This window comes from Oncorhynchus keta, chromosome 18, assembly GCF_023373465.1.
Source record: "Oncorhynchus keta strain PuntledgeMale-10-30-2019 chromosome 18, Oket_V2, whole genome shotgun sequence".
Taxonomy (NCBI): domain Eukaryota; kingdom Metazoa; phylum Chordata; class Actinopteri; order Salmoniformes; family Salmonidae; genus Oncorhynchus; species Oncorhynchus keta.
The window spans coordinates 37,564,420-37,585,221 of record NC_068438.1 but is presented as its reverse complement, the minus strand read 5'-3'; the positions used below and the strand labels follow the sequence as shown (position 1 = coordinate 37,585,221).

At 41.1% G+C, this 20,802-nt stretch overlaps 2 protein-coding genes across 3 annotated transcripts; both read right to left on the bottom strand.

Moving 5' to 3' along the window:
• Window positions 1–647: 647 nt before the first annotated feature.
• On the bottom strand, window positions 648–2,174 carry LOC127908761 (putative olfactory receptor 10D3). The gene is made up of 2 exons (XM_052468008.1): window positions 2,045–2,174; window positions 648–1,671 (listed from the first exon to the last, which is right to left on the bottom strand). The coding sequence occupies exons 1-2, from the start codon at window positions 2,107–2,109 to the stop codon at window positions 714–716; spliced, it is 1,023 nt and encodes a 340-aa protein (XP_052323968.1). The 5' UTR covers window positions 2,110–2,174; the 3' UTR covers window positions 648–713.
• Window positions 2,175–17,336: 15,162 nt separating this feature from the next.
• On the bottom strand, window positions 17,337–19,396 carry LOC118397575 (olfactory receptor 5P3-like). 2 transcript variants are annotated; one of them, XM_035792485.2, is made up of 2 exons: window positions 19,359–19,396; window positions 17,337–19,211 (listed from the first exon to the last, which is right to left on the bottom strand). In XM_035792485.2, exon 2 carries the CDS (start codon window positions 19,095–19,097, stop codon window positions 18,027–18,029), a length of 1,071 nt encoding a protein of 356 aa, XP_035648378.2. In that variant the 5' UTR covers window positions 19,098–19,211; window positions 19,359–19,396; the 3' UTR covers window positions 17,337–18,026. The 2 variants fall into 2 exon arrangements, with proteins under 2 accessions (XP_035648378.2, XP_035648377.2); XM_035792484.2 differs by having other exon boundaries at window positions 17,337–18,984.
• Window positions 19,397–20,802: the final 1,406 nt, after the last annotated feature.

Here is a 20,802-nt window from a genome sequence, read left to right as displayed (position 1 = left end):
TTTAAGATAATACTGCAATAATCTATTTGTGGTCCATTACTACATATGCTTTATGATAACACTTGACATTTCAATAAAATTGCATTCAACAGTAGATAACGTTTAATACGGTTCGAATGGGCTAAATTGTCAAATCCAATCAATTTTGACTGACGTTTATATTTTGTTGTCAAAAAACATCAAACTAATTTAAATCAGGCGTGTCAAACTCATTCTTTGGAGGGCTCAGCGTCTACTGATTTTTGTTATTTCCTGACAATTTGTGTGCAATTAAGACCTAGAGTATAAGGTGAGGGGAGTTCCTAACTAACCAGTGACCAATTAAGACCTAGAGTATAAGGTGAGGGGAGTTCCTAACTAACCAGTGACCAATTAAGTCCAAGAGTATTAAGTGAGGGGAGTTCCTAACTGACCAGTGACCTCCCGTGATCAGTAAAAGACAGGAGTGAAAAGCTGCAAACACATTGCCTTCCATGGAATAAGTGTGACACCTTTTATCTAAATCAACCAAACTTTGACACTCTTGTTGATTCACAGTTGAACTGGTTAAGTTGAGATAAAAATCAAAAATGACTTTTTACAAATTCAATCAAAACTCAACATTGATTCAACATGGTTACATTAATGATGAAATAACATGGGAACAATTTTGACTCAACCACTTTTTATTGGAACAAGCAAGAAATAAGAAATGGCTTTGGTAACCCTAACCATTACATATTTGGAGAAATGTTAGATCTCTTCAAAATATATTTCAGGCGCCCTCTAATCTCCTTGGTTTTGAGACAATACACAAGTGGGTTCACAAGAGAGGGGCCCAGAGTAGAGCCAATGATTAGGCCATTTCTATGAGAGAGCGTGAGAACCAAACCAACCCTGGTGACCAATATTAACAACACCTTGGGGATAAAGAAGCAAGCCACCACTATCATGTGGGAGACACAGGTGTTAAATGTTTTCCTCCTGTCTTTGGATGAAGACATTTGTATCACTACATAAACTATCTTCATGTATGAGAAGAATATCAAGGCTAAAGTAACCCAAAATATGGTGGTCGCCACAGTAGAAGCTACACTGAAATAAAATGTAGGATTCACACATGCTGCTCTTACTAAGGCTGCATATTCACAAAAGCTGTATGGGAGTTTATTTGAGCCACAAAAGGGCAAATTGTTCACTAAGCCAGTCCACAGACTGGCAAATGTGCAGCCTAGTGCCCAAGTCGCTATTATAAGTAAACATACATTTGTATTAGTTAAGATAGTCTGATATCGAAGAGGATATGAAATTGCAATAAGGCGATCATAAGCCATCAGAGCAATAGCGAAGGGTTCCATAGAACTTCCTAAATGAAATAAGAAGCACTGTATCATGCAGGGTGCATAGGAGATTCTTCTCTCCTCACCAAGGAGAACGTTAACCATTGTAACACTAGTGCCGCTGGAGAAGACTATGTCTACCATTGCCAGCGAGCAAATAAAAAAATACATGGGGGTATGCAGAGGCTTGTTGAATGCTATGACACAAATGTTAGTGATGCTTCCGATCAGAATGAGAAAGAGGGCGAACAAAATGGCTGCTCCCACCAGCTTTGGGTGTTGTACTTCATCCAATCCTGTGATGAGGAATTCTGTTACCGTATGTGTTGTACTGTTGTTTGGCTCCATGTTCCTGTAAAATAATTTACCAAAAAAAGAAGCTAAAGATTGTATATTGATCTACAGTGATAAGCAGAATATCTAATGGAGAGTGTGCCAGACAATTCTTTAATGTAGGCCAACATCACCAACTCCCAGCACTTTCTTGAATATAGCAGCCATGTACCACTATCAGTACAGAATAACTCTGTGGTCACTGATACAGTTCAGTTTGTATTTACTGCTACATGATGGAATATCTGTGAAAAGAATTGCATAAAAACAGTCTGCATTGTCAAACTGGTGCATTGATTGTAACAGAAAACATATCATGTGAATCATCTAGAAAACATACTGTTGGTCACAAGGTCCAGTTATGTTAATGGATTGTTAAGTTCAATACTTACCAGGCCAGCCTTGTGCGCCAGGTTTCACACACAGCTGGTAGATGACACTCTGAACCGACTGGCATTGGATGTCTCTGAATTTATCCCCTTTCTGAACCACCTTCTCTCAGCCACTTGAGGAATCCCACGTCATGATTCTCATTAGTCATACTTGGTTACCTGTATACTGATTTGTTTCCAAGTGTACGAATAAACTGCACACTAGAACATGTATACACGGCATGATTGTCTCAAAGGTCTATAAGACACATAAAGACGGACATGTTTGGAGTTTTTCTTTATTTGTAATTTGTTGATTTGGGCCCTAAGTCCTTTCATGAGTGAACTGTAATCATAGAGTGCCAAATCCCTCATGAGACCCAATCTCTCTCATAAAACTTGCATTGATGACAATGGTGAATTCCATGCACAGATCTCAAGATAGGACCTTGTCCTGTGAGGACATCCCTCCCCCATGCATTTTTTACACTCACAACCCAAATTATCGGCTCCCTTGATATAGATGAGCAAAAAAGACTATAAAATAAATCATAGAAATACTGAGCGATACTGGATGCACATTTTGTAATTACAATTTTTATACTAATACAATTGCTCAGAGCAAAATATTTTCTTTCATAAGTAACACAAAAAATCTAAAAGATAGGTGTCAGAATTCTTATTAACATAATCTAACAAAAATGTTAAAAAATATGTAACAATTTCAAAGTTTTTATTGAGTTGCAGTTCATATAAGGAAATCCGTCAATTGAAATAAATGCATTAGGCCCTAATCTATGGATTTCACATGACTGGGAAGAAAGATATGCCTCTGTCACAGATACCTTAAAGAAAATAGGGGCGTGGATTGGAAAACCAGTCAGTATCTGGTGTGACCACCATTTGCCTAATGCAGCGTGACACATCGCATGGAGTTGATCAGGTTGTTGATTGAAGCCTGTGGAATGTTGTCCTACTCCCCTTCAATGGCTGTGTGAAGTTGCTAGGGACACGCTGTCGTGCATGTTGGTCCAGATCCTCCCAAACATAGCCAATGAGTGACAACAGGTGAGTATGGAGGACATGGAGGAACTGGGACATTTTCAGCTTCCAGGAATTTGAAGGAACTGACAGTTTGTGCAGAAATTCTTTGATTGGACATACACACAGTTTCTTCAGCTGTCCAGGTGGCTGGTCTGCAGATCATCGTGACATGGGGCAGTGCATTATCAAACTGAAACATGAAGTGATGGCGGCAGATGAATTGCACGACAATATGCCTCAAGATCCCGTCACGGTATCGCTGTGCATTCAAATTGCCGTCAATAAAATGCAATTGTGTCTGTGTCTGTAGCTTATGCCTGCCCATACCATAACCCCACCGCCAACATGGGGCACTCTGTTCACAACGTTGTCATTAGCAAACTGCTCACTCACATGACTCCACACGAGCTGTCTGCCATCTGCCAGTTGTACAGTTGAAAGTGAGATTCATCCATGAAAAGCACACTTCTGCAGCAATGCCGGTGACCATTGAAAGTGAGCATTTGCCCACTGAAGTTGGTAACAATGCCGAACTGCAGTCAGGTCAAGACCCTGGTGAGGACTATGAGCATGCAGATGAGCTTTCCTGGGATGGTTTCTGACTGTTTGTGCAGAAATTCTTTGGTTGTGCATATCCACAGTTTCTTCAGCTGTCCAGGAGGCTGGTCTCAGACGATCCTGCAGGTGAAGAAGCTGGATCTGGAGGCCTGTGGTTGTGAGGCCGGTTGGAGGTACTGACAAATTCTCTAAAACGACAGTGGAAGCGGATTATAATAGAGAAATTTAAATTAAATTCTCTGGCAACAGCTGTGGTGGACATTCCTGCAGTAATTGCACACTCCCTCAAAACTTTAGACATCTGTGGCATTGAATTGCATGACAAAACTGCACATTTTAGAGGGGACTTTTATCATCTCCAGGACAAGGTGCACCTGTGTAATGATCATGCTGTTTAATCAGCTTCTTGATATGCCACACTTGACAGGTGGATGGATTATCTTGGTAAAAGAGAAATGCTCACTAACAGGGATGTAAACCAATTAGTACACAACATTGGCGAGAAACAAGTGTTTTTTGCGTGTGAAACATTTATGGGAAGTTTAATTTCAGCTCATTAAACATGGGACCAACATTTTACATGTTGCGTTTATATTTTTGTTCAGTGCAGAAGGTAGAGGAGTGAACAAGCCGTGGATTGGGTGGCTGGGGTCCTTGATGATCTTCTTGGCCTTCCTGTGAGACTGGGTGCTTTAGGTGTCCAGGAGGGCAGTTAGTGTGCCCCTGATAATGCTTTGTGCTGACCACACCTGCGATTGCGGGTTGTGCAGTTGTAGTACTAGGCCTTGATACAGCCCAACAGAATGCTCTCGATGGTGCATCCATAGAAGTTTGTGATGTTCTTAGCGGTCAACCCACATTTCTTCAGCCTCCGGAGGTTGATGAGGCACTGTTGTGCCTTTTTCTCCATTATGTCTGTTTTAAGGGACCATTTCAGGTCCTCAGTGGCATGCATGCTAAATAACTTTAAGCGGCAGCACATCAATGTGGATGGGGGCATTCTCTCTCTGCTGTCTCCTGTATTCCACGATCACCTATTTAGTTGACATTGAGCGGGAGGTAATGTTCCTGTCACTCTTCCGCCAGGGCCCTCACCTCCTCCCTATAGGCTGTCTCTGCAATGTTGGTATCAGGCCTACCACTGTTGTGTTTTCAGCAAACTTGATTATTGAGTTGGAGACATGCGTGGACAAGCATTCAAGGATGAACAGGGAGTACAGGTGGGGGCTCAACACACACCTCTGTGGGGCCCCCTTTTGAGGGTCAACATTGCGGAGGTGTTGCAGCCTACCTTCACCACCTGGGGCACTATGGTTTTGAAGGCTAAGCTGTAGTCTATGAACAGCATTCTTACATAGGTATTCCTCTTGTCCAGGTGGGATAGGGCAGGGTGCAGTGCAATGGCCCTTGCGACGTCTGTGGATCTGTTGGGACGGTATGCAAATTGTTGTGAGTCTAGGGTGTCGGGTAAGGTGGAGGTGATATTATCCTTAACTAGCCTGTAAAAGCATTTCATGATGTCAGAAGTGAATGCTACCAGGCGATAGTAGTTTAGATCACTTACCTTCGCTATCTTTGGTAAGGGAATACCCCCTGTATTGGACAAAAATGAATGGCATGTCATTGGCATCGGACAAACCATATACACATTGGCCAATACCACCCAATTCGGCGTTGATTCATCCAAAGTGTATTGCAAATGCCATATGGTAATTGCCAGTTGTAACACTTTAAAAATTCAACAGGGGGCAAATGCGCTCCACCGGGGTTTTTCATATTGGATATGTAACCCAAATTAATGTCCAAAAGTAAAATTTTGAAAAAATGAACTTTTTTTCAAAAACTTATCACCCCTTAAAAAGTGCTTTCTGGACCGTTTTTCGAAATTCTTTCGATTTTTTGTCAATTACACATGTGTAAGAACTGTATGAATATACTTTTGTCCAATTTTATTATCATAATTTTTTTTTAAATTTTATATGCGCATAAGGAATATGTTTTGTCCAATTCCAATATGATTTCATAGGAAGTCAAAAGTCAAAGTCAAAAATGTCAAAATTTTGTAAAAAACTTCACACACCCATAAAAAGTGCTTTCTGGACCGTTTTCGAAATTCTTTCGATTTTTGTCAATTACACATGTGTAAGAACTGTATGAATATACTTTTGTCCAATTTTATTATCATAATTTTTTTTTTTTTTTTTTTTACATGCGCATAAGGAATATGTTTTGTCCAATTCCAATATGATTTCATAGGAAGTCAAAGTCAAAAGTCAAAAATGTCAAAATTTTGTAAAAAACTTCACACACCCTTAAAAAAGTGCTTTCTGGACCGTTTTTGAAATTCTTTCAATTTTTTGTCAATTACACATGTGTAAGAACTGTATGAATATACTTTTGTCCAATTTTATTATCATATTTTTTTATATATTTTTTTAAATTGTGCATAAGGATTTTTGTGGGCCAAATGACGTAAGAAATTTGACATGCTCAAAAATCCTGCAGAAATGCAAAATTGACTGGCCTGATGAACTCGGGATGGCCGGGCAGTGATAGTTGTTCCTTTCCATCACTCGTTGTGTTGACTTCATCATGTCCATTTTGTGATGTTTTTTCACTATATAATCATATTGCAAGTGCACGTGCATTTGCAATATGTTTCAATGTGCATTTACCATATGAAATTTGACCTTGCTCAAAAATGCAAAATTGACTGGTCTGATGAACACAGGATGGCCGAGCAGTGATAGTTGTACATTTCCATCACTCGTTGTGTTGATTTCATCATCTCCGTTAGGTGATGTTTTTACACTATAGAATCATATTGCAAATGCACGTGCATTGTTGTGCAACTGGTAACCCAAAAATAAAAATATGGTTGTAAATGCATTTACCGGTCATTCTGATATTAATGCTCGCTATGGGAACACAGGATGGCCGGGCAGTGATAGTTGTACATTTCCATCACTCGTTGTGTTGATTTCATCATGTCCATTAGGTGATGTTTTTACACTATAGAATCATATTGCAAGTGCGCGCATTTGCAATATGTTTCAATGTGCATTTACCATATGAAATTTGACATGCTCAAAAATGCAAAATTGACTGGTCTGATGGACACAGGATGGCCGAGCAGTGATAGTTGTACATTTCCATCACTCGTTGTGTTGATTTCATCATGTCCATTAGGTGATGTTTTTACACTATAGAATCATATTGCAAGTGCGCGCATTTGCAATATGTTTCAATGTGCATTTACCATATGAAATTTGAAATGCTCAAAAATGCAAAATTGACTGGTCTGATGGACACAGGATGGCCGAGCAGTGATAGTTGTACATTTCCATCACTCGTTGTGTTGATTTCATCATGTCCATTAGGTGATGTTTTTTCACTATAGAATCATATTGCAAATGCACGTGCATTGTTGTGCAACTGGTAACCCAAAAATAAAAATATGGTTGTAAATGCATTTACCGGTCATTCTGATATTAATGCTCGCTATGGGAACACTGGATGGCCGGGCAGTGATAGTTGTACATTTCCATCACTCGTTGTGTTGATTTCATCATGTCCATTAGGTGATGTTTTTACACTATAGAATCATATTGCAAGTGCGCGCGCATTTGCAATATGTTTCAATGCATTTACCATATGAAATTTGACATGCTCAAAAATGCAAAATTGACTGGTCTGATGGACACAGGATGGCCGAGCAGTGATAGTTGTACATTTCCATCACTCGTTGTGTTGATTTCATCATGTCCATTAGGTGATGTTTTTTCACTATAGAATCATATTGCAAGTGCGCGCATTTGCAATATGTTTCAATGTGCATTTACCATATGAAATTTGACATGCTCAAAAATGCAAAATTGACTGGTCTGATGAACACAGGATGGCTGAGCAGTGATAGTTGTACATTTCCATCACCTGTTGTGTTGATTTCATCATGTCCATTTGTTTATGTTTTCTCACTTTTGCAAAGTCACTGTGCATTTGCAATATGGTTCAATGGGCAGGTACCATCACGAATTTGTCATGCTATAAAAATCCTGCAGGAATGTGAAATTGACTGGTCTGATGAACACAGGATGGCCGAGCAGTGATAGTTGTACATTTCCATCACTTGTTGTGTTGATTTCATCATGTCCATTAGGTGATGTTTTTTCACTATAGAATCATATTGCAAATGCACGTGCATTGTTGTGCAACTGGTAACCCAAAAATTAAAATATGGTTGTAAATGCATTTACCGGTCATTCTGATATTAATGCTCGCTATGGGAACACAGGATGGCCGGGCAGTGATAGTTGTACATTTCCATCACTCGTTGTGTTGATTTCATCATGTCCATTAGGTGATGTTTTTACACTATAGAATCATATTGCAAGTGCGCGCGCATTTGCAATATGTTTCAATGTGCATTTACCATATGAAATTTGAAATGCTCAAAATGCAAAATTGACTGGTCTGATGGACACAGGATGGCCGAGCAGTGATAGTTGTACATTTCCATCACTCGTTGTGTTGATTTCATCATGTCCATTAGGTGATGTTTTTTCACTATAGAATCATATTGCAAATGCACGTGCATTGTTGTGCAACTGGTAACCCAAAAATAAAAATATGGTTGTAAATGCATTTACCGGTCATTCTGATATTAATGCTGGTCTATGGGAACACTGGATGGCCGGGCAGTGATAGTTGTACATTTCCATCACTCGTTGTGTTGATTTCATCATGTCCATTAGGTGATGTTTTTACACTATAGAATCATATTGCAAGTGCGCGCGCATTTGCAATATGTTTCAATGTGCATTTACCATATGAAATTTGACATGCTCAAAAATGCAAAATTGACTGGTCTGATGGACACAGGATGGCCGAGCAGTGATAGTTGTACATTTCCATCACTCGTTGTGTTGATTTCATCATGTCCATTAGGTGATGTTTTTTCACTATAGAATCATATTGCAAATGCACGTGCATTGTTGTGCAACTGGTAACCCAAAAATAAAAATATGGTTGTAAATGCATTTACCGGTCATTCTGATATTAATGCTCGCTATGGGAACACAGGATGGCCGGGCAGTGATAGTTGTACATTTCCATCACTCGTTGTGTTGATTTCATCATGTCCATTAGGTGATGTTTTTACACTATAGAATCATATTGCAAGTGCGCGCGCATTTGCAATATGTTTCAATGTGCATTTACCATATGAAATTTGACATGCTCAAAAATGCAAAATTGACTGGTCTGATGGACACAGGATGGCCGAGCAGTGATAGTTGTACATTTCCATCACTCGTTGTGTTGATTTCATCATGTCCATTAGGTGATGTTTTTACACTATAGAATCATATTGCAAGTGCGCGCGCATTTGCAATATGTTTCAATGTGCATTTACCATATGAAATTTGACATGCTCAAAAATGCAAAATTGACTGGTCTGATGGACACAGGATGGCCGAGCAGTGATAGTTGTACATTTCCATCACTCGTTGTGTTGATTTCATCATGTCCATTAGGTGATGTTTTTACACTATAGAATCATATTGCAAGTGCGCGCGCATTTGCAATATGTTTCAATGTGCATTTACCATATGAAATTTGACATGCTCAAAAATGCAAAATTGACTGGTCTGATGGACACAGGATGGCCGAGCAGTGATAGTTGTACATTTCCATCACTCGTTGTGTTGATTTCATCATGTCCATTAGGTGATGTTTTTACACTATAGAATCATATTGCAAGTGCGCGCGCATTTGCAATATGTTTCAATGTGCATTTACCATATGAAATTTGACATGCTCAAAAATGCAAAATTGACTGGTCTGATGGACACAGGATGGCCGAGCAGTGATAGTTGTACATTTCCATCACTCGTTGTGTTGATTTCATCATGTCCATTAGGTGATGTTTTTACACTATAGAATCATATTGCAAGTGCGCGCGCATTTGCAATATGTTTCAATGTGCATTTACCATATGAAATTTGACATGCTCAAAAATGCAAAATTGACTGGTCTGATGAACACAGGATGGCTGAGCAGTGATAGTTGTACATTTCCATCACCTGTTGTGTTGATTTCATCATGTCCATTTGTTTATGTTTTCTCACTTTTGCAAAGTCACTGTGCATTTGCAATATGGTTCAATGGGCAGGTACCATCACGAATTTGTCATGCTATAAAAATCCTGCAGGAATGTGAAATTGACTGGCCCGATGAACTCGGGATAGCTGGGCAGTGATTCTGGTTCATCTCCATGGCTCGTTAGGGTTGATTTCAGAATGTCACTTTTGGTGATGGTCCCTCTCCGTTTAAACATATTGCTAATGTACAAAAGTCAACTAGCAAGTCAGTGTCCATCAGTCAATTAGATGTCATTTTGACACCAAACTGATACCAATTGACACCAAACCCACTTTTTCCAACTCATTTAGAAGCCAACTATCATATATGTCAGAGCAGGCCCATAATTCACAGCGCCTTTAGTTTAAAACATAATAAAAACGTAAAACACATAGTTACGTTCTAGCTGCGGGTCCAGGTCAGACATTATGTGAAGGCCTATGTGAGGCGACCCCGAATCCCGAGTTTCGGCTCGATAGGTCCTTCGGTGCCCGAGTAAAACCCTAATTGGTGCTGAAAATCCACTTTTTCCATGCCTTGCTATGGGGTCCTTGAATGAGCTATCGGACCGAAACGTTGGGGTCCGTCTCTATGGGCCGAGCCGGTTCCAATGCACCTAGTCTTGTGTCTCTGAGACTTTTCTAAATGTCGCCATTTTCGTAATGGTCAAAATGAATTGAAATCATTGCAAATGTACGAGGCTATTTCTCGGTCCGAGAACCTTCTAGAGCCACCTAACTCACCACGCACTATCGACCCGAGGTCTAGAACAGGTTTCTAAAGTTTCGGAACTCTAGGTCTGACGGTTCTTTTTTAGCTCGAACAAAGCTAACTATTGGAGGCACTGTCTGTCTCTACAACCCCAATACGTCCCTCCTTCCAAGTTGTGTGTCTGTGTGATTTAGTTTTCCTTTGAAATTTTATGGGAAAAATGACTGATTTACAGTTCATGGGGGTTGCCTAATCACACATATGAAGTTTTGGACAGATCTGACTTTTTTAACCCCTCGAAACAGCCCCTGAGACACCAATTAAGGCACTTCCGGTTGGCACAGGAAGCTATAAGTCAACACATATCCTCACTGGGCTATGCTTTTACAGAATCCTGTGTTTTAAGTCCTTACGTTAAGAATTGACTGATTTACACAGGGTTGAATGCACTATGTCTATCAAACTGCAGGCAGGTAATGGAAAAACACTTTTAGGGTGATTTTAACCACTTCCGGTTGGTCCAGGAAGCCTAGAATCAACACAGGTAGACCTCATACTGGCCTGATGGACTGTTACCAAAGACAGGTTCATACGGCATTCATAACCCATATAGACTTCAGGTTGAATTTAGGGGTAAAGGCAATGTATTCCTATGGGGAGAGAAATCAATGCAAACTATTTGAAGTAAACACCTTCTTTTAACTATTAAGGGTTAATGCCACACGGTCAAGGTTAGGCTTGCACGGATCGGAAGGACCTTAGGAACGTACCTGAGGTCGAATTGTGCTTCTCACCCTAACGGTTCTCTCACTGTCACCCAAAAGCAAATGACGTTGTGGGGCAGGCTTCATTTTGGGCCTACTTTTCTAATGGTCGCTGCGCTCAGACCGAGCGAGCTACGGTCAAGCGGGATATCTCGTTGAACTCGGCACGGCCTAGAGATTATGTTTATGCCATTGCCTGCTCTCTGTGTCTTTGAGAACCGCACTTTTCACTCCATCCTTGCTGTGTGTGCGTGTGAGAGCTTTTCTTTGACATCTGTTGGGAGAAATGACTGATTTACAGTTCATGAGGGTTACCTAGTCACACATATGAAGTTTTGAAAAGATCTGACCTTTTTAACCCTTGGAAACTGCCACTGTGACAACATTAAAGGCACTTCCGGTTGGCACAGGAAGCTATAAGTAAACCCATGTCTTGATTGACATAGAAACTTACAGAATCCTGAGTTTTAAGTCCTTACGTTAAGAATTGACTGATTTACACAGGGTTGAATGCACTATGTCTATCAAACTGCAGGCAGGTAATGGAAAAACACTTTTAGGGTGATTTTAACCACTTCCGGTTGGTCCAGGAAGCCTAGAATCAACACAGGTAGACCTCATACTGGCCTGATGGACTGTTACCAAAGACAGGTTCATACGGCATTCATAACCCATATAGACTTCAGGTTGAATTTAGGGGTAAAGGCAATGTATTCCTATGGGGAGAGAAATCAATGCAAACTATTTGAAGTAAACACCTTCTTTTAACTATTAAGGGTTAATGCCACACGGTCAACGTTAGGCTTGCACGGATCGGAAGGACCTTAGGAACGTACCTGAGGTCGAATTGTGCTTCTCACCCTAACGGTTCTCTCACTGTCACCCAAAAGCAAATGACGTTGTGGGGCAGGCTTCATTTTGGGCCTACTTTTCTAATGGTCGCTGCGCTCAGACCGAGCGAGCTACGGTCAAGCGGGATATCTCGTTGAACTCGGCACGGCCTAGACATTATGTTTATGCCATTGCCTGCTCTCTGTGTCTTTAAGAACCACACTTTTTCACTCCATCCTTGCTGTGTGTGCGTGTGAGAGCTTTTCTTTGACATCTGCTGGGAGAAATGACTGATTTACAGTTTAGGAGGGTTACCTGGTCACACATATGAAGTTTTGGAGAGATGTGACTTTTCTAACCCTTCAAAACAGACAGTGTGACCCAATTAAAGGCACTTCCGGTTGGCACAGGAAGCTATAAGTAAACACATGTCTTGATTGACATAGCCACTTACAGAATCCTGAGTTTTAAGTCTTTAAGTTAAGAATTGACTGATCTACACAGGGTTGAATGCACTATGTCTATCAAACTGCATGCAGTGTATGGATCAACACTGATAAGGTGATTTCAACCACTTCCGGTTGCTTCAGGAAGCTTATAATTGGCACAGGTAGACCTCATAGTGGTCTGATGGACTGTCATAGAAGACAGGTTCATAAGTCATTCATAACCCACATAGGCTTCAGGTTGAATTTAGGGGTGCAGGCAATGTATTCCTATGGGGAGAGAAGTCAATGCAAACTCTTTGAAGTAAACACCTTATTTTAACTATTAAGGGTTAATGCCACATGGTCAAGGTTAGGCTTGCACGGATCGGGAGGACCTCAGGAACGTACCTGAGGTCGAATTGTGCTTCTCACCCTAACGGTTCTCTCACTGTCACCCAAAAGCAAATGACATTGAGGGCCAGGCTTCCTTTTTGCGCCTTCTTTTTTTCAAGGTCGCTGCACTCAGAGCGAGCTACGGTCAAGCGGGCGTCTCGTTGAACTCTGCACAGCCTGGAGACTATGGTGATGCCATTTTTGTGTTGATTTCAGAATGCCATTTTGGTGATGGTCCCTCTCCGTTTAAACATATTGCTAATGTACAAAAGTCAACTAGCAAGTCAGTGTCCACCAGTCAATTAGATGTCATTCTGACACCAAACTGATACCAATTGACACCAAACCCACTTTTTCCAACTCATTTAGAAGCCAACTATCACATATGTCAGAGCAGGCCCATAATTCACAGCGCCATTAGTTTAAAACATAATAAAAACGTAAAACACATAGTTACGTTCTAGCTGCGGGTCCAGGTCAGACATTATGTGAAGGCCTATGTGAGGCGACCCCGAATCCCGAGTTTCGGCTCGATAGGTCCTTCGGTGCCCGAGTAAAACCCTAATTGGTGCTGAAAATCCACTTTTTTCCATGCCTTGCTATGGGGTCCTTGAATGAGCGATCGGACCGAAACGTTGGGGTCCGTCTCTATGGGCCGAGCCGGTTCCAATGCACCTAGTCTTGTGTCTCTGAGACTTTTCTAAATGTCGCCATTTTCGTAATGGTCAAAATGAATTGAAATCATTGCAAATGTACGAGGCTATTTCTCGGTCCGAGAACCTTCTAGAGCCACCTAACTCACCACGCACTATCGACCCGAGGTCTAGAACAGGTTTCTAAAGTTTCGAACTCTAGGTCTGACGGTTCTTTTTTAGCTCGAACAAAGCTAACTATTGGAGGCACTGTCTGTCTCTACAACCCCCAATACGTCCCTCCTTCCAAGTTGTGTGTCTGTGTGATTTAGTTTTCCTTTGAAATTTTATGGGAAAAATGACTGATTTACAGTTCATGGGGGTTGCCTAATCACACATATGAAGTTTTGGACAGATCTGACTTTTTTAACCCCTCGAAACAGCCCCTGAGACACCAATTAAGGCACTTCCGGTTGTCACAGGAAGCTATAAGTCAACACATATCCTCACTGGGCTATGCTTTTACAGAATCCTGAGTTTTAAGTCCTTACGTTAAGAATTGACTGATTTACACAGGGTTGAATGCACTATGTCTATCAAACTGCAGGCAGGTAATGGAAAAACACTTTTAGGGTGATTTTAACCACTTCCGGTTGGTCCAGGAAGCTTAGAATCAACACAGGTAGACCTCATACTGGCCTGATGGACTGTTACCAAAGACAGGTTCATACGGCATTCATAACCCATATAGACTTCAGGTTGAATTTAGGGGTAAAGGCAATGTATTCCTATGGGGAGAGAAATCAATGCAAACTTTTTGAAGTAAACACCATCTTTTAACTATTAAGGGTTAATGCCACACTGTCAACGTTAGGCTTGCACGGATCGGAAGGACCTTAGGAACATACCTGAGGTCGAATTGTGCTTCTCACCCTAACGGTTCTCTCACTGTCACCCAAAAGCAAATGACGTTGTGGGGCAGGCTTCATTTTGGGCCTACTTTTCTAATGGTCGCTGCGCTCAGACCGAGCGAGCTACGGTCAAGCGGGATATCTCGTTGAACTCGGCACGGCCTAGACATTATGTTTATGCCATTGCCTGCTCTCTGTGTCTTTAAGAACCACACTTTTTCACTCCATCCTTGCTGTGTGTGCGTGTGAGAGCTTTTCTTTGACATCTGCTGGGAGAAATGACTGATTTACAGTTCACGAGGGTTACCTAGTCACACATATGAAGTTTTGAAAAGATCTGACCTTTTTAACCCATGGAAACTGCCACTGTGACACCATTAAAGGCACTTCCGGTTGGCACAGGAAGCTATAAATAAACTCATATCATGATTGGGGTATGCCTTTACAGAATCCCGAGTTTTAAGTCTTTACGTTAAGAACTGAGTTATTTACGGAGGGTTTAGTGAGTGTGTGTTATTTCAGAAAATCATAGAAAATCACAGAAATCTCGCAGAGCTCCGCAGCACACTTTAAAAGATTCGTAAGAACAACCTGCAACTGGATCTGTAACCGTTGAAAAAAAACACCTATCCGTGAACATCACCAAGGTGTCGTTATGCGATTTCTCTTAAATGACGATAGATAAATGGCTGGTTCTTTTTTATTGACACCGGAGGCTCCTTGACTTTGACGTGAAGTGGAAAAATAATTTCTCTATTTTCATTTTGGACCTTTAATCCCAGATAAATGGCCATAACTCAAAAACCGTTGAGGCCTAGACGCCATCTTGTTCGGGGCCAACTGCCCATTATGCCGCCCCTACGCTCACCGAGTTTCGGTTTCTAAATATTTTCAGTTTTCGAGATAAGGCCCCGTCGTGAATCGTGATGTTTTGTAGCAATAGCCATATGATTGCTTATGCCCTCTTGTGGGAATTTCCGGGACATGGGAAAAATGACATAAATCTTATTATTTTTGTAAAACGGAAACCGAATGTCCGACAACGTTCATTTGATGACTTCCTGGTAGGTCCGGCCCTGCCGCTCGGCCCGACGCCGTCCGCGAATTTTACAAACGATTTCGGACGTCTAGTAAGGGACCGTACATTTGCAATATGGACTTTCTCACTAACCATACAGGTACTGCCGAATTCTTCCCTTATGTATGTACAGGAACAATGGTGGCATCTTGAAGCAAGTGTGGACAACAGACTGGGAAAAGGGGAGATTGAATATGTTCATAAACCCTCCAGCCAGACTTTGCCAGAGGTCAGAGGTCAAAGCTAACCTGTCTGTACCCGCCCATGTTCCCAGTCACCTTATCGTGGTAAAATAGAGTGGTTTTCAATTTTTTATTGTGTGAATCCTGCCATCTTTCCATGGGTAGGAGCAGGATGGTGGTGTGATCTGATTTGCCCGAAGGGAGGGTTGGGCAGGGCCTTGTAGCCGACCCGGAAGGGAGAGTAACAAAGGTCAAGCAGGTTCACCACGTGTAGCATAGGAAATGTGTTTGGTAGAATTTTGAGAGCATTATCCTCAGATTTCCTTTATAAAAGTCCCCAGCAACAATAAAAGCCATATTAGGATATGCCATTTCCAGTTTGCACAAAGACCAGTGTAGTTCCTTGTGAGCTGTCGCTGTTTGGGCTTGGGGGGAAAATAACCAAAGAAAATTTTCCCGGCAGCTAATGTGGTCGACATTTGATGGTGATGTATTCCAGATTGGGAAAACAAAAGGAATTACAGCCCATTATGGCACTGCTGCAACAATAAAGAGTATTCAGGAATCCTTATAACAAGACACCTTATAAATCGAATCCTTAGTAGAAACAAAATCAAAGTGGACACCCTGCCTTTGTTTTCAATTAATTAAAGAGCAGCAGTAAAATAACAGTTGCGACACTGAATACAGGGGGGTCGCGATACAGAGTCAATGTGGGGGGGCATCGGTTTAGTTTAGATATTATGTACATGTAGGTTGAGTTATTAAAGTGACTATGCAATAGATGACAACAGAGAGTAGCAGTGGTGTAAAGAGGGGGTGAGAGGGAGGGGGGGGGACACTGCAAATAGTCTGGGTAGCCATTTGACTAGATGTTCAGGAGTCTTATGGCTTGGGGATAGAAACTGTTTAGAAGCTTCTTGGACCTAGACTTGGCGCTCCGATACTGCTTGCCGTGTGGTAGCAGAGAGAACAGTCTATGACCAGGGTGGCTGGAGTCTTTGACAATTTTAGGGCCTTCCCCTGACACTGCCTGGTATAGAGGTCCTGTATGGGAGGAAGCTTGGCCCCAGTAATGTACTGGGCCGTTCGTACTAATGTCTGTAGTGCAACTAATGTCTGTACAACATAATGTATTGTATGAAACTATTCGTAGTTACATAGCTAAATCATTACGATACAGCAGAGACTCTCTTTCTGTGGACCAGTTCATCTTTTGAATCTTTTCATCAAGCTCTGTTTTACATCTTTTGTCTTCAAACAGTATATCAGTAGATTGATCATAGGAGGGAGCAGGCAATACAACATGATAATAACAATATGTAAATCTGAATCTAATGCCGGTATTACTGGACAGATACATACAAATTCTAGGGAGAAGATAGAGGGCAATGATGATCAGCTGGCTACTGCAGATAGAAAGAGTTTTGAGGCGGCCTTTGGTGCTGGCAATCTTAAGAACTGCAACAATAATGTAGTCAATTGTCTAGATCAGATCATATTTATAAGATAATACTGCAATAATCTAATAGTGGTCCATTACTACATATGCTTTACGCTAACACTTGACATTTCAAAAGTTGCATTTAATAGTAGATAATATTAAATATGGTTAGAATGGGCTAAAATGTAAAATCAAATCAATTTTGACTGACATTTTATTAAGTTGTCAAAAAACATCAAACTAATCTAAATCAGGCGTGTCAAACTCATTCTTTGGAGGGCTCAGCGTCTCCTGTTTTTTTGTTATTTTCTTACAATTTGTGTGCAATTAAGACCTAGAATATCAGGTGGTGGGAGTTGCTTACTAATCAGTGACCAATTAAGACCTAGAGTATCAGGTGAGGGGAGTTCCTAACTAACCAGTGACCAATTAAGACCTAAAGTATCAGGTGAGGGGAGTTCCTAACTAACCAGTGACCAATTAAGACCGAGAGTATCAGGTGAGGGGAGTTCCTAACTAACTAGTGACCAATTAAGACCTATAGTATCAGGTGAGGGGAGTTCCTAACTAACCAGTGACCTCCCGTGATCAGTAAAAGACAGGAGTGAACACCTGTAGACTCATTGCCTTCCATGGAATGAGTTTGACACCTGTGATCTAAATCAAGCAAACCTTGACACTCTTGTTGATTCAGAGTTGAAACCTGACTGGTTCATTTGAGATACAAGCCACTGATGAGTTTTCGTAAATTCATTCAAAACTCAACATTGATTCAACATGATTACAATGATGATGAAATAACATGGAAACAATATTGACTAAACCACATTTTGAAATGTGCAATGCACATGCAAGAAACAAGAAATGGCTTTGGTAACCCTAACCATTACATATTTGGACTAATTTCAGATCTCTTGAAAATATATTTCAGGCGCCCTCTAATCTCCTTGGTTTTGAGACAATACACAAGTGGGTTCACAAGAGAGGGGCCCAGAGTAGAGCCAATGATTAGGCCATTTCTATGAGAGAGCGTGAGAACCAAACCAACCCTGGTGACCAACATTAACAACACCTTGGGGATAAAGAAGCAAGCCACCACTATCATGTGGGAGACACAGGTGTTAAATGTTTTCCTCCTGTCTTTGGATGAAGACATTTGTATCACTACATAAACTATCTTCATGTATGAGAAGAATATCAAGGCTAAATTAACCCATAATATAGTAGTCCCCACAGCAGATATTGCGTTGAAATAATATGTAGGATTCACACATGCTGCTCTTACTAATGCTGCATATTCACAAAAGCTGTATTGGAGTTTATTTGAGCCACAAAAGGGCAGATTGTTCACCAAGCCAGTAAACAAACTGGCAAACATGCAGCCTACTGCCCAAGTCGCTATTATAAGTAAACATACATTTTTATTAGTTAAGATAGTCTGATATCGAAGAGGATATGAAATTGCAATAAGGCGATCATAAGCCATCAGAGCAATAGCGAAGGGTTCCATAGTGCTTCCTAAAGTAAATAAGAAGCACTGTATCATGCAGGGTGCATAGGGGACTCTTCTCTCCTCACCAAGGAGAACGTTAAGCATTGTAACACTAATGCCGCTGGTGTAGACTATGTCTACCATTGCCAGCGAGCAAATAAAAAAGTACATGGGGGTATGCAGAGGCTTGTTGAATGCTATGACACAAATGTTAGTGATGCTTCCGATCAGAATGAGAAAGAGGGCGAACAAAATGGCTAGTCCCACCAGCTTTGGGTGTTGTACTTCATCAAATCCTGTGATGAGGAATTCTGTAACCGTATGTGTTGTTCTGTTGTTTGGCTCCATGTTCCTGTAAAATACTTTACAACAAAAAAAGAGGCAGATTATTGTAAATTGATCTACAGTATTAGCAGAATCTCTAATGGAGAGTGTGCCAGACAATTCTTTAATGTAGGCCAACATCACCAACTCCCAGCACTTTCTTGAATATAGCAGCCATGTACCACTATCAGTACAGAATAACTCTGTGGTCACTGATACAGTTCAGTTTGTATTTACTGCTACATGATGGAATATCTGTGAAAAGAATTGCATAAAAACAGTCTGCATTGTCAAACTGGTGCATTGATTGTAACAGAAAACATATCATGTGAATCATCTAGAAAACATACTGTTGGTCACAAGGTCCAGTTATGTTAATGGATTGTTAAGTTCAATACTTACCAGGCCAGCCTTGTGCGCCAGGTTTCACACACAGCTGGTAGATGACACTCTGAACCGACTGGCATTGGATGTCTCTGAATTTATCCCCTTTCTGAACCACCTTCTCTCAGCCACTTGAGGAATCCCACGTCATGATTCTCATTAGTCAGCTACATACTGATTTGTTTCCAAAAAGTGCACACTAGAACATGCATACATGCTGATTGGCTCATAGGTCTATAAGGCACATAAAGACGGACATATTTTGAGTTTTTATTTTTCAGTAATTTGTTGAATTGGGCCCTAAGTCCTTCATGAGTGAACTGTAATCATAGAGTGCCAAATCCCTCATGAGACCCAATATCTCTCATAAAACTTGCATTGATGACATTGGTGAATTCCATGCAAAGATCTCAAGATAGGACCTTGTCCTGTGAGGACATCCCTCCCCCCTGCTCTGTATTCAGTCACAACCAAAATTATCGGCACCCTTGGTATAGATGAGCAAAAAAGACTGTAAAATAAATCATAGAAATACTGAGCTATACTGTATGCACATTTTGTAAATACATTTTTTATACTAATACAATTGCTCAGAGAAAAATATTTTCTTTCATAAGTAATACAAAAAACAAAAAGAGATTTATATTCATAAGAATTTATACAACTAACAAAATGTTATCAAAATGTTATTTGCATTAACCTTCTACTGTTCTACTGTTAATCTCATTTTAAGTAACTGTATTTTGGCCTTTCATAGCTTCCTGTTTCACTGGGTTATAAAAATGAGGTAACACAAATGTAAAATCCATTGTCATCCATCAGCATAAAGAAAGGCAATGAACTCACAAATGAAGAGAAACAAATAGTTGTTGACTTTCAGAAATCAGGCAGTGGGTACAAAAAAACTATTGAAAAACCAATTGTACCACTTGTCACTATTAGGGCAACAATCAAGAAGTGTAAGATTACTGGAACAGTGGTAAACTTGCCTGCACACGCACAGTGAGAAAGCTTGTTCGGGAGGCTTGCCTGCACAAGCACAGTGAGAAAGCTTGTTCGGGAGGCTTGCCTGCACAAGCACAGTGAGAAAGCTTGTTCGGGAGGCTTGCCTGGACACGCACAGTGAGAAAGCTTGTTCGGGAGGCTTGCCTGGACACGCACAGTGAGAAAGCTTGTTCGGGAGGCTTGCCTGGACACGCACAGTGAGAAAGCTTGTTCGGGAGGCTTGCCTGCACACGCACAGTGAGAAAGCTTGTTCGGGAGGCTTGCCTGCACACGCACAGTGAGAAAGCTTGTTCGGGAGGCTTGCCTGCACAAGCACAGTGAGAAAGCTTGTTCGGGAGGCTTGCCTGCACAAGCACAGTGAGAAAGCTTGTTCGGGAGGCTTGCCTGGACACGCACAGTGAGAAAGCTTGTTCGGGAGGCTTGCCTGGACACGCACAGTGAGAAAGCTTGTTCGGGA